The 27,989-nt window shown below is 46.1% G+C and overlaps 3 protein-coding genes across 5 annotated transcripts; 2 read left to right on the forward strand and 1 right to left on the reverse strand.

Annotated features, from left to right (window-relative positions):
• Positions 1-225: 225 nt before the first annotated feature.
• TAF10 (TATA-box binding protein associated factor 10) lies at positions 226-3,880 on the forward strand. Of its 2 annotated transcripts, XR_005009658.1 has the most exons (7): positions 283-512; positions 1,027-1,184; positions 1,647-1,711; positions 1,848-1,962; positions 2,221-2,346; positions 2,693-2,841; positions 3,049-3,880. XR_005009658.1 is itself a non-coding variant. In XM_036747883.1 (6 exons), exons 1-5 carry the CDS (start codon positions 311-313, stop codon positions 2,308-2,310), a joined length of 630 nt encoding a protein of 209 aa, XP_036603778.1. In that variant the 5' UTR covers positions 226-310; the 3' UTR covers positions 2,311-2,346; positions 3,049-3,880. The 2 variants fall into 2 exon arrangements, 1 of the variants encoding a protein (XP_036603778.1); XM_036747883.1 differs by lacking the exon at positions 2,693-2,841 and having other exon boundaries at positions 226-512.
• On the reverse strand, positions 2,401-11,035 carry ILK (integrin linked kinase). Of its 2 annotated transcripts, XM_036747880.1 has the most exons (13): positions 10,926-11,035; positions 9,711-9,819; positions 5,399-5,564; positions 5,062-5,157; positions 4,832-4,928; positions 4,614-4,697; positions 4,332-4,417; positions 3,836-3,945; positions 3,631-3,758; positions 3,342-3,463; positions 3,147-3,246; positions 2,920-3,050; positions 2,401-2,818 (listed from the first exon to the last, which is right to left on the reverse strand). In XM_036747880.1, exons 2-13 carry the CDS (start codon positions 9,797-9,799, stop codon positions 2,669-2,671), a joined length of 1,359 nt encoding a protein of 452 aa, XP_036603775.1. In that variant the 5' UTR covers positions 9,800-9,819; positions 10,926-11,035; the 3' UTR covers positions 2,401-2,668. The 2 variants fall into 2 exon arrangements, with proteins under 2 accessions (XP_036603775.1, XP_036603776.1); XM_036747881.1 differs by lacking the exons at positions 9,711-9,819; positions 10,926-11,035 and adding an exon at positions 6,507-6,578 and having other exon boundaries at positions 2,669-2,818.
• Positions 11,036-11,136: 101 nt separating this feature from the next.
• On the forward strand, positions 11,137-27,946 carry RRP8 (ribosomal RNA processing 8). Its single transcript, XM_036747882.1, has 7 exons — positions 11,137-11,265; positions 17,232-17,454; positions 21,192-21,693; positions 22,027-22,156; positions 22,611-22,717; positions 26,937-27,033; positions 27,448-27,946. The coding sequence occupies exons 1-7, from the start codon at positions 11,167-11,169 to the stop codon at positions 27,559-27,561; spliced, it is 1,272 nt and encodes a 423-aa protein (XP_036603777.1). The 5' UTR covers positions 11,137-11,166; the 3' UTR covers positions 27,562-27,946.
• Positions 27,947-27,989: the final 43 nt, after the last annotated feature.

The following is a 27,989-nucleotide window of genomic DNA, read 5'->3' on the forward strand; positions in this document are numbered from 1 at the left end:
AGTCAACTGATTGCAAAAGAACGGTTCCCATAGCAACCCAGCTGTTCTGCAGATCCTCTAACCTGGCACCTCTCTATGGTCTAGGGGGCGGGGCGAAAGAGGCGCGTTAAGCGGGAGCAAGTGGGAAACGAAGACAGGCGATTGGACTGGGCGTCGCGGTTGCGCCGAAGGGATCGGTGGGTGCGGCTTGAGCCGGAAGTAACTTGAGGGGATAGGAAGGACTGTGAACGGAAACGGAAGCGGAAGCGGTTCTGTTCTTCTAGTCCTCGGTCTCGGGTTTCGTCCCTCTCCCCGCCTCCTGCCCGGCGCCATGAGTGGCAGTGGCGCGGACCCCGAGGTGGTCCCGGCCTCTGCCCCTGCCCCGCCGGGCCCGGCCCCGACTCCCACCCCCACCCCTGCTCCAGCCCCGACCCCAGCACCGGCGCCGGCTCCCGCCCCGGCAGAGAGCAAGGCCAGTCCCGCAGGAGGCGCAGGCCCTGGCCGGGGGGATACGTCTGACCGGCGGGCCTCGGGTGAGCGGGGAGCGCGGGGGGAGAGAGCCAGGACCCGTATGGGGTGAGAGCTGGAGGGAACTGGGGCTCTCACGTGGGAGGCACAGCTTGAGGCACCGACGTCGGGAAAGATCGTGCCGACAAGAGCAAAGCTGCCCAGGATGGAAGGCTCCCAAATTCCATCCCCCACCTTCCTCCAAGAGGAGCTGGCGGACCACTTGCCATCGTTCAGAGAGGACTGACCGGATAGCGACCTTGGGCCCTTGCAGCCCTCGAGTCTCTGAATGTCCCTAAAGGGCCGGGCCGGGTGGGACGGGAGCCTTACAGAGCGCTGGGGGAATGGAGGGTGAGGAGCTGAAAAGTGCGAGCCAAGAGGACCAAGCCTTAGGCACTTCCAGATCAGCAGCGGGGCCGCACTATTAGGTGGCAGTAGGGAATCGGGAATCTCTTTCAGTTTAGTGCTGGCTTCCTCGCCAAACAATCTCGCCTTATCCCCAGTCTCCAATTAAAATTACTGTTGTGTGTCCTCTGCCAGTCCCAGTATCCGCAGCTGGGGGTACAGCCCCCCCTGAAGGTGCCATGTCTAACGGGGTGTACGTGTTACCTGGTGCTGCCAATGGAGAGGTCAAGCCTGTTGTGTCTAGTACACCACTGGTGGACTTCCTTATGCAGCTAGAAGACTACACACCCACAGTATGTATAACCATTTCACCAGTCAATCCTTTTTCAGTTCCCTGCAAGCATTTCCTGGCCAACCTATTGCCATTCCCCCTCACTAATTTTTAACTATGAAATTCATCATTTCCATCCAGGCTATATGTAATATCTTTGATGAGCAAAGCAAAAAAACTTGTCTTTTCCTCCCATGTCTCAATTGGGATTTAGCTTACAGCTAAATTCTCCCAAAGGCTCTAGTTTCTTTTAAGAATCATTTAAAGAGCTACCTTCCATGTGAAGCTTTTCCTGATTACTAAACCCTTCCCTCCATCAATAGATGTTATGTGCATGCACATATACCCCTCTCCCATCCTTCTATTGGTTGGACCATAAACTCTTTGAAGCTAGGGACTTTTTTTTTTGTATCCCACTGTGCCTAGCATGGTGCCTAATACACTATGTACTTAATAACTGATTAAAGACTTGTTGCATTCTTAGATTCCAGATGCTGTTACTGGCTACTACCTGAACCGTGCTGGTTTTGAAGCCTCTGATCCCAGAATGTAAGTGATTTGGGAGTAAATCCAGCCCCCAGCATCTGGTGGGCATCTCTGGCTCCTTCCTGTACACCAAGTACAGGCTTCAACTTGAGGGAGGGCTGGTTTTATCCCCACATGCCAACTCCTTCTACCTTCCCAGCGTCCGGCTCATCTCCCTGGCAGCCCAGAAGTTCATCTCTGACATTGCCAATGATGCTTTACAACACTGCAAGATGAAGGGCACTGCCTCAGGCAGCTCCAGGAGCAAGAGCAAAGTGAGTAGATGAGACTAGACTGATGATGTGATAAATGCTCCCCTGGGGCTATTGGTGGCAGGTGGAACTAAAGACACTTTCTACTGGTAGGCTTTTTTAGCTCTATGAAAGCCACAGGGATTATCATCCCCATTTTATACACATAGAAGCTCAGTCCAAATTGGTTAAGTGCTTTGTCTTGAGACTGTAACATGTTAGTGCAAGAACCAAGACTACATCCCTAGCTCACGCTATTGCTCTTTCAACTTTCTTTCCAAGGACCGAAAGTATACTTTGACCATGGAAGACCTGACCCCTGCACTCAGCGAGTATGGCATTAATGTCAAGAAGCCACATTATTTCACCTAAGCCCAACTCTTCCCCGGCTGGCCGGGATGTGTGTGGGTGTGTACACATTTGTCCCATTCCTTCCTTCCCACCCACCCCCACACCAGCCTGTTTTCATAATAAACCTTTATTGTGACTGAGGCAGGTGGCTGCTCCTCCCACATTGGGAAGACACCAAGAAATGGGGCTTGGCGTGGTGTGAAACAAAGCTGAGCCTACCCCCCACCCCCAAGGCTGTTAGATGGGGCAGGGGGGGTAGCCCCTAAAGCTGGGGGTGGGGGAGGGTTGAAGTGGCTGTACCGTTGCCAGGGGAGGGAGGGGCCCTTGGGCCTGCTGCTAGGAAAGGGGTATAAGTGTACCCCATTCCCCACATATGGCTCTATTTGTCCTGCATCTTTTCCAGGATGGGCACAATCATATCAAACTTGGGCCTCTTGGCTGGGTCCTCATTCATGCAGATCTTCATGAGTTTACACACATGTGGGGAGATACCTGGAGGAATGGTGGGTCGAAGGCCTTCCAGGGCAACCTACAAGCAGCAAGAATCCCCAGGTTCAGGACCTCTTTTGGTCCACTAAATCTGCTTCTACCCTCCCCTCCCTCCAACAGTGCCCCCTGCACTCTCCAGACCTTCATGCCAATTTCCATGTTGGAGAGGTCAGCAAATGGTACCTCCCTTGTCACTAGTTCCCACAACAGCACTGCAAAGCTCCACATGTCTGCAGAACGACGATTAATCTCCTCTGGCTTCTTCTGCAGGGCTGGGTCAAGAGGAGAGGATTGAGATGAGAACCCTGATTCTTCCCGTCCCCCACTCCCCACTAAATCTGCTGTCTTCTGGCTTCATCCCCCCCTACCCTCAGGAGCCACCCAGGCAGGGGCATACATGCGCCCTGGACACTGGAAGGAGAATTTCACGTCAGCCATGCTGATACGGGCAGTCATATCCTCGTCGATCTGAGGGAAAAGATGAAGGCTTGTTGTAGTGGGGATTTGTGCTCAAGTGACAACTGGATTAGATATCCAACATAGCCTGCTGCCTTAAGCCTCACCATGACACTTCGGCTGTTGAGGGCATGCCGGGGTATAAGGGGCTCCAGTGTGTGCAGGAAGGCCATGCCCCGTGCCATATCCAGAGCAAACTTGACAGCTTGAGTCTGGTCAACAACAAAATCTAGGGAAGGAAAGTTCAGAGAAGGTGGAAGGAGTTACCCTAAGTCTAATCCTAGCCACCCCTTTGCCTCAGACCAGACAACCAGCTTCAGATTCCTATTCCCTCCCCACCCTCTGGTGTTCACAGCTCTAATCCCAGCCTTTTCTGGGCATGATGATACAACTCACTGGTCCCTTCATGAAGTACGTTGTAGAGGGAGCCATAAGGCATCCAGTGGGTGATGAGAACAGGGTGGGGGGCAGGGGGTGCCTGGCAGGCTCCCAACACAGGCAGCACATTGGGGTGTGAAAAAATCCTGCAAAGATAAGACAGAATTTACATGTTGCTCTGTCCCTTTAGCTCCCCACCTCCCCATGCACCCAACTCCCCCACCTCAGCTTTGGATACTCCTCATTAAAGTCTCTGCTCTTTCTTGTACTCCAGTCCCGGATCTTCAACATCTTGATGACGATGTCATTCCCCTGCCATCGACCCTTCCACAGCTGGGTTGGGATAGGCAGGATCAGGTTAGGGATTAGGGCCAATTAGGATAAGATCACAGAATTTGGAGTTGGAAGGGATCTCAGATCATCTTATCTGATTTTACAGTGAAACTAAGATCTAGACAGATCAAGTAACTTATTCGTACAGCAAAAATAATCAGCAAAGGTGGAGCCAAACCCAGTTTCTGTCCTAGATCGAGGGCTTTCCCCACACTATGCAGTGAGCTAAGTAGAGGGATAATTAGAGGGCAAGAGGAAGCACAACACAGGATTACTGGCATGGCCAGGAGGCTTGGGGTGGATAGGATGTGGTTAGGAGGCCAAGGCTAAGGCAGTTAGGGGATCTGGGCTTGGAACTAGGGGGTTCTTAAGGGTCTACAGGTCACCTCTCCTGACTGGTTCTCGTTGAGTTTCACCACCAGGTTGAGCTGCTTGAAGTCGATGCCTGAGTGTTTATTCAGGGTGCCGTTCCCTGAGAGGAGTGGGGTGTTAGATAGGGGAGCTATTTAGGGGCTGTTCCCTGAAGGGAGGTGGGGGTGGGGGAAGGTGTCCAGAGCCAGTCCCTTAGAGGATAATGGAATTGGGGAATCCTCCCACTGAGGAGTAGAATGTTGAGAGGTACATAAAGAGTTGTTGGGTATTAAAAGAGTAAGCCATTCCAAACTCACGGGGTCGTGTGCGTGTTGTCCCTTTCCAGAATGTGTCTTTGTATGGAATACGGCCCATTGGCTGGCCCAGCTTCTCTGCACGTTCTGAGAAGGAAAAGCAATGAGGGGCACAGTCCCACAGGGTGATGAGAGTAGTTTCAACCTATTCCACTACATACAGTCTCATGAGAGAAAGACTGGGGGGGTTGGAGAGTGAGAGTACAGGATTGGAGGCTCACCTCGGAGGCTATCTCGAAGGGGAGCTTTAGCCTTGTCCACTGGCATCTCTCCATATTTGTTACAAATGCTGATTAGTGCTCCACCAGCTACAAGGTCCTAGGGAAGGGAAGGGAAGGAATGACCATAGTGGGCCGTTTTCCTGTCCCAACCCCATGACCATTCACTTTCTCCTATAAATCTCTTTGGAGATCAGGCATCTGATGCCAAGAGAAATGAGTGGAGTCCTCACCTCTGCCACTTGGTCCTGGCCCCAGAAGCAGGCGTAATGAAGAGGAACATTACCATGCTCATTCACTGCATTTATGTCAGCCTTGTATTGGAGCAACTGGGAATAAACAAAAAGGACATTTATGCACTCACTTTAACTCAGCATCCCAAGCCCACCTTCAGCCAAGTATCTTCTGGATGACATGAGAAGTTCTTAATTTTTAAGTACTGGCAGGTGGATATACAGATAAAGCCCTTCCTTATCCAGTGCCAAGGGCCAAACCTTATCCTTTTCTCCCATTCCTCTAAACAGTGAATCTAATCTACATGATATAAAGGACAGCAAAAAGATTGCCTACTTTCTGCACAATGTCCCGATGCCCATGGCTGGCTGCTAGGTGGAGGGGTGTATCATCACCCCTGTTCATCACGTTGATTCGGGCCCCCCTCATGATCAGCATTTCAACCACAGCTGAGCGGCCCTCTCGGCAGGCCCAGTGCAGAGGAGAGAAACCATGGTCATCCCTAGAAGGTGGGAATAAACAAGATTGTAACTCACATTTCTACACTGTCTTAAGCTTTACAAAATGCTTTCAGCTCCTACCCTGAGAATTGGGTTGTAGAAATAGAATCATTCCCTTGTTACAGACAAAGAGGGACAGGACAGATAGCAGTGTGGTAGGTCCAATGGAAAACTAGACTGGAATCATCAAGCTGATACTGGATGTATAACCCTAGACAAGTCATCTAAGCTCTCTGGGCTTCCATTTCCTAATCTACAAAAGGGAGAAAATTAATTTGTACACAAAAGTGAAAACACTTTGTAAAAACTAAAATTTTACATAAACGGGTTTTTTTTTTAATGGCGGTAGGGATGGGGTTTAGGGGCAGAACAAAAAATACAGAAATAAGACATCAGAATTTGTTGGCTAGAAGAGGAACAATAGTCACAAGAACTGCAGGATCCTTAAGAGTTCTTGGCAAAACTCTAGGGACTGAGGGGGAAGTCAGAAGCTGTTGGGGGTGGGGCCTGCCTCCAGCAGAGGGCCTCTGGTCAAATGGCCATAAAAGGAAATTCCTACAACGTCTGGGGGGAGGAAGGCTACCCAAGCAGAGTGAGGAGGCAGGACTGGGGTGGGTCAAGGGCTCCAGGAGGACAGGGGACTGGCTAGTCTGAGGAGGAGGGGTATGGCTGGGCCTAAAGGGTTTGGGTCATTTCCTAGAGGAGTGGAGCAGAGACTCTAGCTGGTGCAACTACTGGGCTGCTACCTGCTTCTTTCAGCTACAAATATAAATACAAACCCTGAGGTTCTAAGACTCTGCTCCAGTCCGGTGGACACCTAACTCAGAATCTCCTCCAAAACAGCCTGAACTGGCTTTACAGCATCTGTTTTATGACATTGAGTGACAAGGAACTACTTCCTACTGCATATTCTAGGTGGCTCTAATTATTAGATTTTTCCTTACATTTTCACATGACAGCCTTTCCAATCCTTTTCCCCACCCAGCCACACTCCACCATTCAAGATGAGGTCCATCTAGGGCAGAGCAGAGGATAAGATTTGGCTTCCCGGTTCATCAGTCTTAAACAAGATAGTCATATCCTTGCTTTAACCATCACCCATAAGAATTCACTTCTATGATCCAGAACTCTGAAATTCTTTTATCTCACCTTAATATCCTATTCTATGTCTCACTGTGCCTTTACTCCCATCAAACTTAACAACTTCTAATCACTGTGCTGCTGAGCAGCACTGGAAGAAGTCACATAACTATGCTGGTCAGGAGGACTACATTGTTGTATCCTCTAATTCCACCTAAGCCTAGCTGACTCCACTTAACTCCCTTCTTTTTGGTCGGGCCCAAATCTCTTTTCCTTCAGTCCTCTATCCTCCGCCCCTGAGGATGACCTAGTCTGAAGAAACAGTGTGAGCTCCATCTTTTCCCCTTTTTCTACAACTCAAAAAACCCTTAACACTATCTCCCTATCATCCCTTTGCTCTAGGTCACCCCTTTAACTTGTACCCTAGGCCCCCTTCCCCTGCTATCTCCAGTGTTCCACCACCCCCTTCACCCCTCATCAGCCTCCATCTCTTTCCCCATCCCTAATCTTCAATTTCTCCCTATCTAGATCATTCTTCCCTACTGCCTAAAAAAATGTTCCCTACCCTAAATAAGCATAATTTATTTGGCTATGACATTCCCTCAAGCTATCATTGTTTGCCTTTCTTCCTTTTCATAAATAATATTCTAAAAAAAAAAAAAGCTATCTACACTCATTTCCTCTGATCTTACCACTAGACTGAAAATGCTCTCTCCAAGGTTACCAAAGCTCTCTTAATTACTAAAACCAAGTGGCCCTTTTGCAGTTATCATCATTGGCCTCTCAACAAGGTTTGATGCTGCTGACCAACCCCTTCTTCAATCTCTTCTCCTCCCTAGATTTTCCTGACATTTCTGTCCTGGTTCTCTACCTGTGTGGCCATTCTTTCTCAGTCTCCTTTGCTGAATCCAGGTTTGGTTCCCTAACCTTATGTCTCCCCCATGGCTTTGTCCTTGGCCATCCTCTCTTCTTTCTTTATATCCTTTTTTGGTGAATGCATCAGCTCCCACATGGTCAATTATCATTTCTAAGCAGATAACTCTAAGATCATTCCATCCAGACCTAGTCTCTCTCCTCAGGTGAATTCAGTCCTAAATCACCAACCATTTATTACATACTTTTAATAAGATGTTCCATAGGAATCTCAACCTAAACATGTCCAAAATGGAACACACCTCTCTGCCCAAACTAATTCATTCTGACTTCCCTATTTCTATTCAGGATCTACCTTCCTCTTAGTCATCTTAGTTCAAAAACTCTGGAGTCGTTTTTGAGTCTTCACTGCTCCTCAGCTACTGTTAACCCATCATTTTCCAAGTTTTTTACCTCCACAGTATCTCTCACACTGGTCTCCTTCCCATTCACACAAGCATCACCCTCCTTTAGCCCTTCATTATCTTTTGCCTGGACTATTGCAAAAGACTTTTAATTGAGCCTCTTTGATCCATAGCCTCCAAACTGTTGTTTCTAAAAGGCAGGTCTGACCTTATCACTCCTCTGCTCAAGAAGCTTTGATGACTGTTGCCTCTCCTATACAATACTCTTTTATTTGGCTTTTAACACTCTTGACAATGAAGCTCTGACCTCTCCAGACTGACTTCCCATTACTCTTCCTTGGACATGCTTAATTTTCAGGAAAAATCGCCTGTTTGTTATTCTCCAAACTTGGCATCCCATCTCCAGCCTCTATGCCCTTACATACACAGGCTTGTCCCCCATGAGTGGGATGAACTCTCTCCTCACCTAGGCCTTCTAGAATTCCTGGCTTTTTATTCAGGCTCAGCTCAAGTGCTCCTTGGTGAAACAGGCCTTTCCTGATCCCCCTCCAGTCATTAGTGTCAATGGTCTTCCCAATCACTTTGTATTCACTTTGGATTGATGTGTATACATATTTTATCTCCCCTCTCCCCCAGTGGAATGGAAGCTCTTTGAGAGGAGCGACTGCTTCATTTTTACTTTTGTACCACTACTGCCTAGCACAGGGTAAGTGCTGAATAAAATCTGTGTTAAATGAATGCCTCTGAAGGAGACTTGGGAAGCAGTTGTCATATCAACTCATATTCCACATGTATAAACCCCCCCCAAATTCTTCCACAGGAACTGTTTAGCTGCACATTCACAATCTGGTACTTGTACAATTGAAAATTTTAATTCAAAAATAAGGCTAGATACTTGAACATCCCTATGAAATTTCATCATATTAGCTATGGCCTGACCATAGGTTCACAGGATGATTTTGGATCCTGATTCTGTTGTCCAGTTTTTTAGCTATTGCTTCTCGTTTCATGTCATCTGCAAATAGCATAGACGCGCCATCTAGTCAATAATGAAAATGTTGAGCAGCAAAAGTCAACGACATGCCTGGGTCATTCCACTAGAGACCTCCCACCAACACTGACCCACTACTCCTTGGGTCTAAATCTGCCTAATTTTCCTAGCCCAGAGGCTAGATAACTAGAGGCTAAAGCTCACAACTCTATCTTATTCGCATAAGAAACTGTCAAAGACTGTACTGAAATCTAGTATATCCAGCACTATGGTAATCCTGGCAAAAAGGGAAAGCCAGAATCATAGATTTAGGACCTTGGAAATGAATATCTAGTCCAACGAGATCTGCATGTGATCTCTTCTGAATTCCTTAGCACGTTCATGTTCTGCTTTTCAGAGTTCTGTGTACAGGGGCCTCATCTCCCCTACCCTTATGGGTCTTCATCTTACTCAGCTGTAGCAGGACCCCAGGCCCTGAAACCCTATCCCAGTGTTTTCACCAAACATTTCACTTCGAATGTGTGTTCCCCCGCCCAGCTGTGGATGTCCTGTCTCTCCTTTCTTTTTTCTGCAAAACAAAATATCCTACCCAACATCACCAGTCCCCTCCATATGCCCCAGTCTTAGAAGAAAGTATGGGTCACAGAAACTAAACTCGAGAGGCACTGCCTAAGCAAAGGACAAGAAAGGGCTGAGGAATAGATACCAAAAATATACATTATCACGCCAAGGTTTCCTGGAGCCTTGCTTGCCCTGCCCAGCCACACCTGCTCTCATATTTTCCCCTCAAATCCTCTCACCCCTGGTTCAAGTCGTTTTCTGTGTTGTCCAGCCACAAACGAACAGCCACAGCATTGCCCTCCCGGCACTGGGTGAAAATGTCGTCCATGATGAGAGCTCCTTAGGACCCTGGATGGTCAGAAGGATAGGGGGAGAGGCACTGATCAATGCAGGCAAAGGTTATCAGGATTTACTGCCTCCCCCCAAAGAGAAGAGCTGGTCATCCCCCTAACCTTCTCTCCTATGTCCTAGTTGGTCATCCCCACGCCCCGCCCCCGACCCCCCCCCACCCCAAGTACTGTATCTTGCCAGATATTTCTTGCTTATCTGGGTTGTTCAAGAACCCGCCAGCAGTTGGATGGGGGAAAGTTGCAGAGGATGATACACCAGTTCTCTTAGGATATTTTCATGCTGTTTGATAATTCTCCTTCCTAGTTACCCCACACACCCCTTTCAGGGGTGGTCCTGGCTAAAAAGGACAAAGTCGACACCCCTCCCAGCCGTAAGAACCTTAAGAAGGTTTACCAAAGCCTAAGAAGGTGTGTGAGCTGAAGAAGGAAAGTTTTTCTACATTCTCCCCACCCCACTTTAGTCCATACACTCGTCTCCAAACAACTCTCCTGACTGCAAAGATAAGCCTCGAACCAAGTTCTTTCGGGCTCCCCCATCAGAGCACGACCCAGAGTGTCTGTCACGGGAGGACCAGCTGGCTAAGGCTCGGAGGCTCCACTCGAGAAGTTTGTCCCCGGAGGACAAATTCTTTTCTGCCACAGCATAAACAGCTAACTGAGAAGCTGCTATCTGCGTGGGTGTTGGGAGTGCCCACGGAGGTAAAACCACTACTCCATCCAAGTTGAGTGGAGGAAGAAGCCCCCAACAGCAAAAAGGCTACTGATAGTTGGTCCTGGGCGTTGTCCCCTTCCCCTCCCTGGAGACACCCCCGCTCCAGACAAGGGTGGGGGAAGGCCCCGGCGCAGACTGCCCCGAGCCCCGCCTGGCAGCGGAGGGGCTCCGAAGCCCAAAATGAGTTGGGATCCACCCGCGATCACACTACGTCCGGGCGGCAGGCCCGGGGCTGGACCCAGGAGTCCGACCGCCCTCTTTCCAGACCCACTGACCGCGGGCAGCTCCCTCCCACCCTCGGGTCTCAGTTTCCTACTCTGTAAAATAGGCTTATGGCCCCGCCCCCACCTCCCCACCCTCAATGGCCAGTACAGGCCCTCACGATCGCTTACCGGGGCTCCTGGGGGCCAGGTCCAGACGCTCCCGCCGCCAGCTCCGGCCGCAGCCTCCTCCGCCAGCCCTGCCACACCCGCCTCTGCGTGGCCCCGCCCCTCGCCACGCCGCCGCTCTGGGCGCCGGCAGCCTCCTCTCGCTGGTCCCCGGAGGGCGGAGCCGCCGCTCTGTGACTGCACAGCCTCCTCTCGCTGGTTCCTGGCTGGCTGCGGCGGCGGCGCACGTGGTCCCGGAGCCCCCATGTTCGAGGAGCCCGAGTGGGCAGAGGAGCCCCCAGCCGCCGCCGCCCGCGCGCCCCCGACCCCGCGCGCCAGGGTCGGGCCGGCGCCGCGCGCCAAGGTGAGTGTTTGCCCTGAGCGTGGGCGTGATACCCTTCCCTGTGCCGTAGTTTCTCGTGTCCTCACCCTCCAGTGTCCGTGTGACCCGCCGCCTGTCTCAGCGTGACACCCTCCCCTCCGTCGTGGGCCCCAAGGTTCTTGTGAGCTCCGTGGTTGTGTCCCACCCCCTGTGTTTGCGTGACACCTCATCCCTCCTGTCGTGGACTCCAGGGTGCTTGGGACCCAGTGTCCGTGGGTCCTAACCCAACCCCCTCGTTGTGGGCCTCAGGATTCACCGACCCCTAGTGTCGGTGTGATCTTCCCCACTCGCGTGTTCCTGTGACCCACTTCTGTGTTCTAGGGACCCCAGTGTTCTGCAGGAGGAGGACAGAGGGGGTTTCCCCGGGGGCTGCTTGCTGTAGCTCAACCCTGTTCGACGTCCGGCAGGTTCTGTCCTAGTGACCGGACGGGGATTGGCGGGGGGGGGGGGCGGTCCTTTTCACATCCGGGTTTGTTCCTTGTTGTCTCTGTGTCTCTCTGTCTGTCTGTCTCTCCGTCTCCCTCCCTCCCCCCCTCTCTCCCTCTCTTCCCCTCCCCGCCTCCCCCCATTCCCTCCGCCCCTCTCCCCTCCCCTTCCCTCTCCTTTTTACTTAAAGTTTTAAGTTCCAAATTCTATCTCTCCCTCCTCTCCTATACATACGCAATTATGGAAAACATTTCCATATTAGTCATTTGGTACAAGAAGACTACAGTAAAAGAAAAAAAAGAAAAGAAAATGAAAAATAGCCTGCTTTACTCTGTATTCAGACATCAGTTCTTTCTCAGGAGGTGCGTAGTATGCTTTGGGATTGTCTTGGATCATTGTATTGCTGGGAATAGTTAAGTTATTCACAATTCTTGATCGAACAATATTGCCTTACTGTGTACAATATTCTGGTTTTATTCATTTCACTGTGCATCTGTGCATGTAAGTCTTTCCAGGTTTTTCTGAAATTATCCTGCGTGTCATTTCTTATAGCACGATAATATTTCGTTACAATCATTCAGCCATACCCCAATTTGTGGGCATCCCTTCGATTTCCAATTCTTAGCCACCACAAAAGAGCTGCTATAAATATTTTTGTACAAATAGGTCCTTTTCCCCTTTTTTGGGATGTCTTTGTGATATAGACCTAGCAGTGGTATTGCTGGATCAAAGGGTATGCACAGTTTTATAGCCCTTTGGGCATAGTTCCAAATTGCTCTCCAGAATGGTTGGACTAGTTCACAACTCCACCAAACAGTGCATTAGTGTTCCAGTTTTCATACATCCCATCCAGCACTTTCCCTTTTTGTCATACTGGCCAATCTGACAGGTATGAGGTAGTACCTCAGAGTTGCTTTAATTTGCATTTCTAATCAATAGTGATTTAGAGCATTTTTTCATATAATTATAGATAGCTTTGATTTCTTTGTCTGAAAACTGCCTGTTCATGTCCTTTGACCATTTATCAATTGGGGGATGGCATGTATTTTTATAAATTTGACTCAGTTCTGTATATATTTGAGAAATGAGGCCTTTATCAGAGGTGCTTGTTGTAAAAATGTCCATCTCTAACTTAGGAGCTAGGTGTTGGTGGAGGTTTCCCAATGTTGTAGTTGGGAAGGACCATTGGGGATGTGGGTATGAAAAATGACAACTTCTGCCTGAAATTGACATTTTGCTGGAAGGTGGAAGGCAGGGATGTAGTGAGTGTAAGGGGAAAAAGATAAAAAGGAGGAACGCATCCTATAGGAGGTAAGAATTGAGCTAAGTCTTAAGGTTAAGAGAAAGAAGATTCACCAGAGTCTGAGGAGACGAAGGAGTACATTTCTCCTGGGGGTGAGGGGGAGCGTTCTAATGTTAATTCACTGAATCTGGGGAGAAGACATATAAGACCAGTGAAAATGTAGTATATTGAAGTGGGCTGAAATAAGGCTGTTAATATAGGTTGGAGTCATATTGTCCATAGCTTTAGATGCCATACTGAGGAGTTTGAATTTTATTCTAGAGGCAATAGAGAACCCTTGAAGATTTTTGATCAGCATAGTGAGAGACAGAAAATATTTTGTCACCTGTGTGAAAAATTACTGAGAAAAAAAAGACTGGGGGCACAGTTATGAGGTTTTATAGTAGTCCAAGGGAGCCGTGGTGAGGACCTGAATTAGGTGGCAATCCTCAGAGCAGAGGTGACAGTTACAGTCATGAGAAACGATGAAATCACCTAGGAAGACAGAGTAGAGAGAAGAAGGAAGTGGACCCAGGACCAAAGGTGACAGTTATAGCCATGGGGCTAGTGAGGTCACTTAGGGAGAAAGTATAGAAGGAGACAGATTTTGGGGGCACTAATGATTAAGAGGTGCAACATGGATCTTGGGGGTCTCAGAAGAATGAGTGATCAGACAAATAAGAGATTAATGAATACTATCCAGAAAGAGTGGGAGACGTGACTAGGGGAAGTTTGAGAGTAAGGAAGACTAGAAAAGGCAATTATGAACTTTGGGGGAGCAGTTTCAGGACTGCTGAAAGTACTGTGGGGATTGCCAGAATAGGAAGATGTAATTGATAAGGAAATGGAAGCAGTGAATGTAGACTATTTCTAGAAGTTTAATGGTGACAGTGAAGAAATATATAGGGCCTTATCTTGAGATGATGGTAATTTTAAGCCAAGGTTTTATTTTAAAGTTGGGAGGAGGCTTTTTGCAGGTTAAGGGCAAGGACCCAGTAAAGAGGGGGAGATTGAAGAGTCCCAAAGGCACAGACAGAGAGGTGAGCTTTGGAGGGAAGAAATTGAAAGCATTCATGATTTTTGGATTCAATAATAGTAAAGTAGGAATCAGGGTCACATACTGAGAGATTGGGAATTAGGAGCCTGCAGAGGTTTGGAACAGCCACTGTGGATGGTGTGTTTAAAGCCAATCAGGGAGAGAGAGACTGGCTTGGTGATGTCATTGGTATGGGGAACTCCCAAGGGAAGAAACTCACTTGACCAATGCATATTGGTACTGTTTTTGCCTGTAGTCTAAGAGAGTTTCCTAGAGCATTAAGAGATTAGAACTTGACCACGGTCACACCACCAACATGGGTCAGAGGAAGGACTTGAACCCCAGGTTTTTTCTAGCTTCAAGGCTTGCTTGTTTAATATGCCTGCTGCCTCTCCCAAGTAAAAGTGCTGCCATGTTCCTAGGAGATGAGATAGTATGAATTTGTAATGATTCCAGTGGCTTTTGCCACCATCATTTGACATCTCCGGAATAGAAGTGCAGAAGGTAGGTTGCAGGGGTGATTCCAATTTGCAGGAACAGCAGAAAAACAAGGGATTCAGAAGTGGATGGCCATGGTGTATAGAATGGACTTACACTCTGGAGTCATGTCTATGAAGGAAAGGAAAGGAGGCCAGTATAAGTGAGAATGGTCCAGGAAAATAGGGAGGGATTGAAAGTCTGGAGATCATGCTAAAGTAGAAGATGAAGATCTTATATGAGAACCCAGAACTCCAAGGCTGGCAAAATCGCATCAAGACCCAAGGAAAGTCAAAAATTAGTGCGAGATGATCTAGAGTGGGGAATGACAGCTTGGAAAAATGGGGGAAGACTTCCTGGAGGAGGATGCAGGTACCTGAACTTGGCTTTGAAAGATGACTAAGACACTAGCAGGTAACTGGGTTCAGCAGGATAGTTGTGGGCAACAGGTATTTCAGGCTAAGGGAGAAGGATGAGCACAACAACTTGGGACATATATAAAACGTATGACTGGGTAGAATATAGTAATCATAATTTACATGTCTGTAGTGCTTTTCTCACACAGCCCTTTGCCAGCGTTTCTGTCCTCATTTTACAGATAAGGAAATGAACTTAAAAGGGAAGGCAGCCTGGTGGAGGAGAATGAACAGTGGGTTTGAGGCTAAAGCACCTGGGTTTGAATCTCAGCTTTGGAATTCCCTGCCTGTATAAAACCTGAGCCAGGTGGCAGACCCCCGGTGGGCCTCAGTATCCTCTTCTATAAAATAAGGAAGTTTGACTGAGGGTATTTGGCTTTAAAGTCATAGGACCTTGATTCAGATACTGTCTCTGTCCCTTATTATGTTTGTGAGTCACTAAGCCCCTCTACGTCTCAATTTCCCCATCTTTAAAATCAGAGGACAACTTCAGAAAAACCTGGAAAGACTTATATGAACTGATGCTGAGTGAGGGGAGCAGAACCAGGAGAACATTGTACACAGTTACAGCTACATTGTATGATGACTAACTTTGATAGACTTGGCTCTTCTCAGCAATGCAAAGTTCTAAGACAACTCCAAAAAGCTCATGATGGAAAATGCTATCCACATCCAAAGAAAGAATTACAGTTTGAATGCAGATCGAAGCATACAATAGTATGCAAATATGCCTTCTTTTTTGTTTTGTTTCTTCTTTCTCTTAGTTCATTCCATTGGTTATAATTCTTCTTTACAACATGACTAATGTGATATGTTTAACAGGGACGTCTGTGTAGAGCCTATATCAGATCGCTGTCTTGGGGAGGGGAGAGAGGGGAAGAAAATTTAAAACTCAAAAGCTTGAGGAAGGGAATGAGAGAGAGAGAGAAGAGAAGAGAAGAGAAGAGAAGAGAAGAGAAGAGAAGAGAAGAAATTAAAATAATGGGACAAGACTAGATGACCCTGAGGTCTCTTTCTTGGTGCTAAGCCCGCTAGCCTATGATTAGATGATCTCCAATGAGCCTTCTAGCTTTCGAGCCATGATTCTGTGCCTGAGTCAGGGAAGAGGAAGGAGCCATCCCTTCATGTCTCGGAACCACACTGTGACATATGAGCAGTGTCACAGGCTCCAGCCTTTTTTCTACTTTTATTAAGAACTTAACAAACACAACCATTTTAAAAGACAGTGAGGAATGTGTATGAAATTGTAAGCTTCCATATAGTTTTTAAATGTTACGTGTTAAATTTTTCATTGTTTCTATGTTTCATTGATTCCAAGCCTATCCCTCCAGGCTACTTTCATATTATTTCCCCTCATACACTGTACATTCTGGCCAAACTGACGTACCTCCCATTACTTACGTCTAGCATTCCTCCTCCCACCTTTGTACAGGCTTTGCATAGGCTGCTTGTCTCTGTGCCTGGGATGTTTTTCCTCCTCACCTCCATCTTTTAGAGGCTCACCTCAAGTTCCAGCTCCTTAAAAGCTTTTCTTGATCCATCTTCCCCTGCCCTAGTTGTTAGTGTTTCCTCTTAAAAGATAACTTTGTGTTTGTAAGTTGTATCCCCATCTTGTCTCCCTCCTCAGTAGGATATAACCTCAGTGTTGGCAGTGATTTGACTTTTGTCTTTCCCAGTTTTACTTAATGGCTGTATTTTGAGCCCTCCTGGCTCAGAGTGAATGTCAGTGGTAACTGTTTCTTTTTGGAACAGCAACCCTGAGGGTCTTCCCCTCCCAGCTTGATTTTTTTTTCTTTTTTTCTAATTAAAGGGGCATCCCTTGTCTCACTTCTTAAAAGAGGCCTTACCTCATTCTAAGCGAGTACATGAAAAGGCCTTAGCCTAAAAGGGCCAGGGTCTCCCATTGCATCCTGGGTCATTTCTAGTCATCCTGATAAATATCTGGTCACTGGATCCAGATGGCTGCGGGAGGATAAAGTGAGGCTGGTGACCTTGCGCAGCCCTCCCTCCCTCAAATCAAAGTCAACTGCAAATCATGTCATCATTTTCCTGATGCCATAATCCCCTTTGAAAATGAAGGACAAACACACAACCTTGTATTGCTGTTGATGACCATAGGGCCCTGTACATAGTAGGAGTCTAATAAATGCTACTTGTCACACTGAATCAACAAGTACAGTCCCTTGTTCCTGGGGCTCCTGCTTTTCTCAGTGAGAGTAAGAATAGATATACAGAGCTGGTTGCAGGGGACAGAGGACCCCATTAGGGAAGCTGATTTCCTTCTGCCTCTAACTCTTCATCCTTCCCCCAGGGCCTCAGCCGTCAGCGTCTCCAAGCTACTTTAAAAGCACTACAGGCTGATGCACTGCCTTGCCAGCTCCCTACCCAAGGGAACAATGATTCCAACTCGGATTCAGACCTTGGGGAGGAGAAGAGAAAAAAGAGGAAGAAGGCCCCCAGAGAGGCTCTACTTGTGGAAGAAAACTCAAAGCTACCAGTCCAAATAGTAAAAGCTAAGAAAGAAGAGAACAAAGGTATGGGGGGGGTAGGATTTCCCAATTAGTCATATTTATTCTTTCCTTTTCATTTCAAATAGTAATAGTGGTACTGTAATGGATCTGGGGTCTCATCAGTATGTGTGCTTCCTCCAGTGGTTCAGATTGTAACCCATCCATACCTTCATATCCTTTGTGATGCACATGTATGCCTTCTCATCAGTCTTTCATAGAGGGTCCATCCAATACACTTGAGACGTTCCTGTAAAAGTTCACCTCAAGTGGCATATGACTTCAAAGAAGAAGGGAGTTAACCTCTCTCTGTCTTCTGCCCTAGTCAGACTTCATCTTGAGTATTATTTTCAAGTGTGAGCACCCATAATTGAAAAAGGACATTGATGAGGTAGAAGAAGGAGGCAAACAGGAGAGTAGAGGGCCTTGAGTCCCTACCAGATGAGAATTAGTTTTAAGAAAATTTATCCTGGAGAAAAGTCACTCAAGTAATCTTCAGAGTGGCTTGATTTGCCCTGTTTGGTCCCAGAAGGTAGAACTAGGAGTGGTGGGTGGAAGTTGCTGAGAAGCAAATTTAGGTTTGATATTAGAAAGGAAAAACTTCGTAATGCTTAGAACTGTACAAAAATAGAATAAACTGGGGCAGCTAGGTGGCGCAGTGAGTAGAGCACCAGCCCTGGAGTCAGGAGGACCTGAGTTCAAATCCAGCCTCAGACACTTGACATACATACTAGCTGTGTGACCTTGGGCAAGTCACTTAACCCCAATTGCCCTGCCTTCTCCCCTCAAAAAAAAATAGAATAAACCTTTCCTCTCTCTCCAGAAGTTCATTCTGCTTCATCAGAGGTTTTCCCACAGAGGCTCGATGACTTATTGTAGGGTTTAGTATAAAGGGAATTCCTTTTACGTATGGGTTGGACTAGATCAGGATTTCCTATCCAATTTCATGGAACCCCAGAAATCTATCCCCATTTCCATCCTGTCTCCCTCCCCAATAGGTTATAACATCCATGATGACAGGCAGCCATTTGACTTTGTATCACTGTTGATGACCACAGGGCCCTGTACATAGTAGGGGTCTAATAGATACTTCTTGTCAAACTGAATCAACAAGTACAGTCCCTTGTTCCTGGGGCTCCTGCTTTTCTCCTGGGAATAGGGATAGACATAAGCACACAGGGAAGTGATTTCCTTCTGTCTCTCCTGCCTCAGCTGTCTGTGTCTCCAAGCTACATTACAGCAGCATTCAGGCTGTATTTCTCTTTTCTTTCACTCTGGCTAACTGAGCAGAGTGAACTAACTTTTTCTGATACTATACTTCCTGGATATCTTTTGTGCTACATCTTGTGCATGTCATCATTGGTGATCCAGTGTGGGCTCTCACTGCTCATATCAAAAAAAAATGTCTCAGTCTGCACTCAAGTCCATCCCCTTTCTATCAGAAAGTGGGCAGCAGGGTAGAAAGAATGCTGAACTTGGAACCAAGGGACCTGAATTCAAGTTCCAGGTCTACCATTCACTGCCTTTGTGAACTAAGTCAAGTCATTAACCTCCTTGGGCCTCAGTTTCCTATCTGTAAAGTGAGGGAGGTGGACTTTGTCCTTCCATCTATTCTCATGTTTTCATCAAGGATGTCCAGATCTTTCTCATGAGTTTTTTTTTTGCTTGTTTGTTTTTTTTGTTTTTGTTTTTTTTTACGAAAGATGAGAAAGTATCCTTATTGGTCTCATTTATCTTTTTGGTTTCTTCTAATTTCTCTCATCTTTTCCTTTTATTCTTTTACTCAACTATGGTTCTTATATTAGTTCCACACTCATTTCTGAGCAGTCTGAATGTTTGTAATCATAGTATTATTGCTTTCTTTTCCCTTGTAGTATTTATTCATACTATTGGAAACTCTTGGTTATTCATTTTTTGTATTGGTTTTTCTCTGAGATTTTCTTTTCCCTTCTATTTTTGTTGTTGCTATTCTGTTTTATTTGCATATTTATTGTTTTGAGACAATGGAAAGTATGTTGGAATAGGCCAAAACCACTCACTGGGCCATCATTCTGGAAGTCTGATACTTTTTTTTTTAGGTTAGTTGAGTGTATCTAGTATATCCACATTTATCTCTTTGGACAACGTCCTTTGTACCTTTTTATTGGAATCCTTTGTGTTGGTGTTGGTATTTTATTCTTGTAGTTTTCTACTCCTCCTGGGCTGCCTTCCATATAAAATCTGAAGCCACAAGATTCATCCCATCCTCTCTCTCTGAACTCTGAAACTTGCTCACCTCATACCTCACATGTCCAACTTTCCTCTCAGTATTTTTAAGCAGGAGGAGTTGCTTTCCCAAGGGTCTTAATAATTTCTACTTCAGCAGGCAGTTCTTACTTTTTGGTGAGAATCAGGTCCAGTAGCTATTTTACCCCTCACTTTCTACGATTCCAAGGATGAAATTAGCAGCCTGACAAGTTCAGGATCTATCTGTCAGTCGGTCAGCAAGTATTTAAGTGACTGCTATGTGCCAGGTACTGTGGTAGACTTTGGTGACAGTGAGACAAAAAGGAAACTGTTGTAGAAAGATAGCTGACTTGATTGCAGTTTAGAATTCAGGTCAGTAAAAGGATTTATTACTTACATTGTTACAAGCTGAAGCAGGGAGTTGCATAAGAAAAGGAAGGCTCTGTGGAGCAAGTGGACTTTAGGGTAGGAGCTAGTATCCACAGTCATGCTGGGTTCACAATTGGTTGTTCTCTGGTTTTCGGGGCCTCGTGTTATGTTTCAGGAAAGGGAATAGAGAATTCCTAATCTGCTAGTCTGTGGTTGGCTTGGGGTGTGGGGTTAGGGTCCAGGACAGAGAAGGCAAAAGGTAAGTAAGCATTAGGCATGACTGCCCATTTACACTTGAAATAGAGGCTTGTTATAAAATGGAATTACTCATATCAATAAAGGAAGAATGTAGTGCCCTTCTCTCCCTGCTACTGTGAGTTCCTGCCCTCAAGAATCTTAGATTCTTTGTGTCAGCTGCTCTGCTTTTGGCAGAAAAGAGAATTTCAGTGTATGTCCAGATTGATGAAATCCCCCTCTCTGCTATGCCCTAGCACATCCCCTATGGTACCACTTTGCTAGGCTTGTGGTCTTTTCTCAAACTGGTCATCTGTTTCCTCCATTTGGCTGTTCAGTCTATGGTATTCACCAACCACAATCTCTTTCCTAGGGCTCCATGCATCAGTTCTCACAAATATTGCACAGCATACTTTCTGCTTTTTTTTGGAATTCTACACAAGTGAATGTCTTCCTGATGTTTTCCTACCCGTTCTGTTCCTTTTGAGTCCCTTCCAAGCACCAGTCACATCCCAGCAAGTCTCAGTGACACTTTTGAAGTACTGTTTACTTTCCTGAGTTAAAGCTTCAGTTTTCCTAGTTTATAAGCCCTACTCCTGATATCAGTGCATATGTCTCTGAGCCCAGGAGGATTACATCTACTCTTTCTTATTATTGCTTCCTGTGAATTCCTCAGCCTCTCCACTGGTATTTTTCTTTAGCTCTCATATATTTGATCCCCCTTCTGTGGCTCTAGTTTAGCGGTTCTACCTGTATGCTTTCCTTCTTCTGCTAGCTTTAACCATGGAGGGCTGGACTTTTGACTCCTCATTCTTGGAAACAACACATCCCTAAGCTGGAGAATGGCTGGGGAAACCTTGCCAGCCTTTAGGATCAGGGGTATTTACCCTGGCCCTCTACCAACAAAAACTCCTCCAAAATTTTACCACCTTCAGGCTCTGGAGCCCCAAAGAATGGTGATCTGGCCCCTGCGCTTCCCCAGAATGACCCAAGCCTTAGGAGGACCACCGTGGGCCCAATGGAAGATGGGAATAATACAGAGCGAAGGCTAAGCCGGAAACAATGGAGAAACCGTCAGAAAAACAAACGGAGACAGAAGAATAAATTTCTGCCCCCAAAGCCACAGAGTGTTGCAGCTCCTGAGGAGACGATCCCCCCTGGGATGACAGAGAAGTGTGAGCCAGAGTTGGAAGCTGAGGAGCCAGAGGCATCTCTGGACCGGGGTGGGATGCTTCGGGCAAAGATGAAGCAGAGGCTTGAGGGAGCACGTTTCCGCTTCCTCAATGAGCAGCTATACTCTGTGACTAGCAGTGCCGCAAGCCACATCTTCCAGGAGGACCCTGAGGCTTTTGAGCTCTATCATCGTGGCTTTCAGAACCAAATAAAGCGATGGCCCATAAAGCCTGTGGACCAAATCGTGAAGGACTTGAAACAGCGGTGAGCAAGGGAGGGACTCCTTAAGAGGCAAAAGAGGTTGGCACAAATGGGGAAGGAATGTTGAGAGAGGTGGTAGGGGGGCTTATGACAAGTGAAGACGTTCTGAGGGAAGAGGGCATGACAGTTGGGGGGATGGCAAGTAACTGGTGCGTTGTGGAATGTAATGGGAGTATATTGTGGTGTGTTAGGGAGATGTTAGGAAAGTAAAGACCGGGCCTATAACATGGCTGTTTACAGGGAATCATGTAAGTTAGGGGATATGGCCCAGGAGCAGTCAAGCCCCAGATGTCTAGGATTGATACTCATGCCTCTGTTGCCTCTTTGTCTTTGTAGGCCAGCGTCCCTGGTGGTGGCAGATTTCGGTTGTGGGGACTGTCGCCTTGCCTCTAGTGTCAGGAACACTGTTCACTGCTTTGACCTGGCTGCACTTGACCCCCGTGTCACAGTCTGTGACATGGCCCAGGTGAGATCGATCCTAGTTCTCTGTGAATCTTTGCTTCACCATCCAAATTCTGAACTTCTAATAGAAGATATCTCCTCCCCCCAAAGCCCTCACCTATCTCTGGAAAACTTTACTTTCTCGTAAATGTCTTCAACCTTATATAAGGTCAGTTTCCTGTGTCAGCCCTCACTACCTCCTCTAAATCTTCACCTCCTCATCTCAAACCGCCCCTTCCACAGGAAAGTCACATAAGGCTTTATTTAGCCCAAGAATCTCTGATCTTTCCTACATGACCCCTCATTTCACCCGTGAAGGCTTTACTTGCCCCTGGAAATCATCAGTTCCCTCCTTAAGCCTTCATGCTTCCCTGGAAACCTTTATTTCCATGTACTCATCTCTTGGGAGCCCACATTTCTTTTCTAGAGGGATTCATGTTTCTGCTTGACATAATTTCCCTTCCCTCCCCCACCCCCAGGTGCCCCTCGAGGATGAGTCTGTGGACATTGCTGTTTTCTGCCTTTCGCTGATGGGAACAAACCTGAGTGACTTCCTGAAGGAGGCAAACCGAGTGCTGAAATCAGGGTATGAGGACCTCTGGGAGCTAGGGTTCTGTGTGCAGAATCTGTCCCCCCCTTCTCTGTTTGCCTTGCTCTGCTACTCCCCCTACTCCATCCCACCCAGTGTTTGACACTCTATCACAGTTCCACTAGTCACACACCATCATAGCATCTAGGTCTCCTTATACCTGAGGAGGCATCTCCTCTTTACCATTCCTTACAAATCATCATTCAGCTTCCTCTTGAATCAGGCAGCCCTTTCTCTGTTTAGAAAACTCTTCATTCCATGTAAGAAGTCTAATCCTTGGCTATTTACCTTCCACTTATTGCTTCTAGCATGTACTTGCAGAGTAAATCTAATCCCTCTTCCCTATGACAGTCCTGCAGATATTTGAAGACAAGGATCATGTTCTTCTCCAGGCTAAACATTTCTAATTCCTTCTGCTGATCTATATATGATGTTATTTCTAGTCCCTTTACCATCCTGGTCTCTCTGATCGTCTCTCTTCTGGCCTGTCAGTGTCCTTCCTAAATTGTGTCGCTAAGAAATGAATACAGTATTAAGGTGATCTGATTTAGGGCTTGTTTGGACATTCCATAGTAGCATAGATTTAGTGTCAAGAAGGATAGTAGAGATGATCAAATTCAGCCTCTTTTTTTTTTTCAGACAAGGAAATCACTATGCCTTTCTTAATGCAGCCTACAATCACATTAGCTTTCCCACCTGCCCTGTTACAGTGTTGATTCACGTTGAGCTGACAGCACATCCACTAAAACACCAGGAACTTTTTCATATGATTTCATGTCTGTAACTCACCAGTCCTATACTTACATAATGAGATTTTTGAACTTAGAATATATTACTTTACATTTATCCCTCTTAAATTTCATCTTTCTAGGTTCAGACCATTTTTCTGACTGACAGGATTCTCTTTGGATTTTGACTCAGTAATCCAGTGTGTTGGCTGTCTCTACTCATTTCGTGTCATGTAAATCTGATCAATGTGCCACCTATGCCTTTTATCTAAACCACTGACAAAAAATATTTGCTAATGCAGGGCCAAAAGGCAAGTCCCTCGAGCATTCCACCTGAGAATTCCCCTAGTTCACATGGACATTTTGGGTTGTTCAAGCAGTTTGGAATCCACTGAACTGTACTATCACCCAGCTTAAAATTTTCCATTTTATCCATAAGAATATCATGAAAGAAAGAATTTGTTAAATCCATGTGAAACTGAGAGAGATGTGTCAACACTGGGTTTGGACTCAGACCTTGGTAAGTCACATGACTTCCCTGAGCCTCAGTCTCTCCATCTGTAAATTGGACTCTGTGATCTTTAAGGGTCTTTTCAACTCTAAAATCCTAAATCTACGACTTTCTTTGATTAATCTAGTAATCCTGTCAAAAAGAAAATGTAGTGCAACTGACATAATTTGGGAAAGTAATATTGGGAGTTAGAGGTAGACCAGACCTTAGAGATCAAGTGATCCAGCCCCCTCATTTTATAGTTTGGGAAACTGAGGTTCAGAAGGAGAAATACTTGTCTAAGATCGTACAGAGAGAACTGGGGTTAGGTCCCAGGGCTTCTGACTTCAGAGCCATTATTCTTTTCATTCCCCCAATTTCTCTCTCATGTCTTTTCATCATCCTAGTCATTCCAAGAAGTGTTCCTATTCCTTGATCTTCCTCTTGTTCCCAGTATAGCTTGAATATAGTCACATGTAGCATTCATCACTAACTTCAGCTCACACTGAACGTTAACACTCCTGAAATTTTTCTTATGGGATCATGCCAATCAGGAATCTGCCTTTGCATTACATAATGAGGGATCATGAAGCCCAGAAAGCACAGCGGAAGGTCACAACTGCCAAACCTTCCCCAAAACTCTCCTACAATATGACCACAGAAAACGGCAAACAGAATTATGAGCAGGAAAGACTCAAGAAAAAGTTGCATTGAGTCATTTTTCCAGCCCAGGGCAGCTTAGAAAAACAGAAAGAGAGGTCTGCAGACATTACAGTGGGAACTGTCCAGTACCATAGCATGGAAGGAGTGACATGGACTATGGGGCAGCAGTAGTGTCCAGGGACAGTAAGGGGACTGAATACCTGGTCAGAAAGAGATCCCGGAGGACCACTGTCCTAGCACTGGGTGAAGGAGCTGATGCCATTTGGCAGTTCTGTCACCTATTATCCAGTTCAAGGTCAAAGTTTTTTAGGGTGGATAGGTCAAAATTTTGAGAAAGCAAGGCCCTGCCTAGATAAAGACTAAAGTGGAGACCAGAAGGGCAGTGACCAAACCTCTCCCCAGGTCATATCCCATTGTAATTACCAAAAACTTAAAGGCCCCCACATCAAACTGAAAGCAAAAGCTTGAAGCTTAGACTAGTCACACACTCCTCCCCTCCCCCCATCCCAAGTGAGCAGAGCCCAACTCTAGCATAGAGTCCAAAGTCAAGAAGTAGTCTGGAAAAATGAGCAAACACCACCAACAACAAAGAATTCTTATGGTGACAGGGAAGTTTAAGACAAACTCAGAAGAAGACAATGATTTGAAAAACAAGATAACAAGCAAAGTGTCAAAGAAAAATGCAGATTGGATGCAAGCCCAACACTAATTCCTAGAAGAGCTAAAGAGATTTTTTAAAACAGTATTTTAATTTTTCCAATTACATGTAAAGATAATTTTTAACAATTCATTTTTTATAAAATTTTGAGTTCCAAATTTTCTCCCTCCTCCTCTTCCCTCCCCATTCTCTGATATAGGTTATATATGTGAAATCATGTAAAAGATAAGAAAGAGATTTTTTAAAAGAGCAAAAAGTCTTTAAAAATCAAATAAGCCAGAGAGGAAAAATTGGGAAAAGAAATGAGAATAATGCAAGAAAATCATGAAAAGAGAATTAACCATTTGATAAAAGGCACAAAAAATACTGAAGAAAATAACTCCTTAAAAATTAGGATTGGTCATATGGTAAAAGAGGTTCAAAACCTCACTGAAGAAAATAATGCCTTAAAAATTAGAATTGGTCGAATTAAAGCAAATGATTCCATGAGACATCAAGAAAAAATAAAACAAAGTCAGAAGAATGAAAAAAATAGAAGAAAATGTGAAATATCCCAAAGTAATGTAACCTTGCTTCCAACTTACATCTTTGCATGTACTTTCAAAACCTACATTGGTTGATGAACTATGCATCCATATTGGCCTTGGTAGGTGGTTTCCCATTTTCTTCATCATGAGAGTCATTTGCGTTTGTGTTATCAGAATTCCATTCTTCAGCATCTCCTGATGTTCTTGGGTCAGCTTTCCTTGTGGAGTCTTCAGGTCACTGGATCCAATCTATCCTTCAGTTCAGTTTTCACCCAACTATGGCTCGGAAATCTACTTTCCCATTTCTAGAGTCTAAGGTAGAGTGGTCACTTCTCTTCAAGGTTCCTGTCAATAATAGTCAATAATCAGTAAACATTTGTTAAGTGCCTGCTATGTGCTAGGCATTGTGCTCAGCTCTAGGGACACATACAAAAAGAGAAATAGTTCTTGCCCCCAGGGAGCTTACAGTCCAATAGGGAAAGACAATACACAAAAGAAATCAGCTGCATGGAAATTGAGATGTCTGAGGAGAGGAGATAATTTTTACTTAAGCAACCAATTCTTCCTTGTTGGTGAGAATTAGGTCCAGAATGGCAGTTCCCCTGGTTGTTTCCTCTTAAAGGATAAAAATATTTCAGGAGATTGGAGAAGACAAAGTTTCCTTCTAGCTCTAAATTTATGATACTTAAGGTAAATCAGTTTTTCAGCCTATTTTTTGGCAGAGAAAAAGCTCTAACAGGTATTTAGGTAGTTGGAATCCCCTATCATTACTATATCATGTCTTTGTGCCAGGCCTGTAATCTCTTTGCCCAAGTACCCTGATGACAGTATTGCTTCTATTTCTTCCTTCATTACTCTTTCAGATGCTTTCCACCATGCTTCCCTGATCTAGGGATCTAGCTTGCCTGATTTGCTTATGTGAGTGCATCTTAATATATACATTGATATCTCTCTCTCTCTCTCTCTCTCTCTCTCTCTCTCTCTCTTTCTCTCTTTCTCTCTTTCTCTTTCTTTCTGTCTCTCCCTCCCACCCCACCCCCCGCCACATCTACTCCATTCATTTGAATATGTTACCCTGCCTTGTACTTCTCTGCTTTGTCCAGCTCCGTCATGATTTCCTCCTCCTTTCATCTCCTTTCTTTCCCTACAGAGGCCTGTTGAAAGTGGCTGAGGTAGCCAGCCGGTTTGTGGATATGAGGAGTTTCTTAGGAGCCTTAGCCCAGTTGGGCTTCAAGCTTGTCTCCAAGGTAACAGGGATGCCTTCTTTCTCCCAGATCCCCCACCACCCCCACCCCCCACACATAAACTCACACAGACATGCTGGTTAGACACTGCCACGGGATTAGGGCTATGTCTGTGTCCATCCTGGGCCTGTGTCCCATGGCCTAGACAGTGAGAATTTTTGGTGGGGAAAGCGTATGAAGGGATAATATTCACTGACTCAGTTGTCCAACCCCTTTGTAGAAATTTGACAAGATACTGGCCCCGAGGAGTTGGCGGCTAGGAAAGAGAGTCAGCCCCTCATGGCAGTGATTGATTGATGGCTACCCTTTCCTACCCTGTCCCCCTCCATTTCACCCCAGCAGCAGGGGGATGTGAGGGGAACTATAGAAGAAGTTAATACCTAGTTCTCTAGTTATGATCATCTCCTCTCCTTCCAGGATCTGAGCAACACCTACTTCTACCTGTTAAACTTCCACAAGATAGGACCTCCCAAGGCTCAGGGTCCCCTTCGAGGTCTGACTTTGAGGCCATGTCTGTACAAGCGCCGATGATCCAGTCTGGCTCCTTTCTGCCAGCCATGAGGGCTCCTTGACAGTGCAGGAACTTGTGCAGGGGAGCACTGTGATAAGGCAGCGGGTGAGGACTCGATGTGAAGACTGAGCTGACTTCTACAGAAGGACAATGGCATCAGGGTGAGGAGTTTTCAGAGGGAATCCGTAGATGTGGATTCAAGCCCTGACTGGGTCCCTTGTGACCAAAGACTGATCGACTTCATGTCCTTGGGCCTCCCTCTCCTCATCAATGAAATAAAAAAACAGGTCTGAGATCTGAGCTAGTCTGGCTCTAAACTGTAAGAATGGTGGAGGGGGAGATGCATGCCACCCTTATCCGGCTTTCCATAGCTCATTGGATAAATAAAGCTGTGGTGGAGTTTGACTCCTGACTGTTTCTGTAGCCACTGTCCTACCCCTTTTCCTGA

This window comes from Trichosurus vulpecula, chromosome 2 (assembly GCF_011100635.1).
Source record: "Trichosurus vulpecula isolate mTriVul1 chromosome 2, mTriVul1.pri, whole genome shotgun sequence".
NCBI classification, from domain to species: Eukaryota; Metazoa; Chordata; class Mammalia; order Diprotodontia; family Phalangeridae; genus Trichosurus; species Trichosurus vulpecula.

Coding starts and splice junctions, on each gene's coding strand:
- TAF10 (XM_036747883.1), top strand. CDS start 311: ATGAGTGGCAGTGGCGCGGACCCCGAGGTGGTCCCGGCCTCTGCCCCT. Junction 513..1,026: donor GTCTGACCGGCGGGCCTCGG/GTGAGCGGGGAG, acceptor GTCCTCTGCCAG/TCCCAGTATCCGCAGCTGGG. Junction 1,185..1,646: donor TAGAAGACTACACACCCACA/GTATGTATAACC, acceptor TTGCATTCTTAG/ATTCCAGATGCTGTTACTGG.
- ILK (XM_036747880.1), bottom strand. CDS start 9,799: ATGGACGACATTTTCACCCAGTGCCGGGAGGGCAATGCTGTGGCTGTT. Junction 5,565..9,710: donor GAAAACGACTTGAACCAGGG/GTGAGAGGATTT, acceptor CCCACCTTCTAG/GGATGACCATGGTTTCTCTC. Junction 3,464..3,630: donor CGTACTTCATGAAGGGACCA/GTGAGTTGTATC, acceptor TTCCTTCCCTAG/ATTTTGTTGTTGACCAGACT.
- RRP8 (XM_036747882.1), top strand. CDS start 11,167: ATGTTCGAGGAGCCCGAGTGGGCAGAGGAGCCCCCAGCCGCCGCCGCC. Junction 17,455..21,191: donor TAAGAAAGAAGAGAACAAAG/GTATGGGGGGGG, acceptor TACCACCTTCAG/GCTCTGGAGCCCCAAAGAAT. Junction 27,034..27,447: donor GCTTCAAGCTTGTCTCCAAG/GTAACAGGGATG, acceptor CTCTCCTTCCAG/GATCTGAGCAACACCTACTT.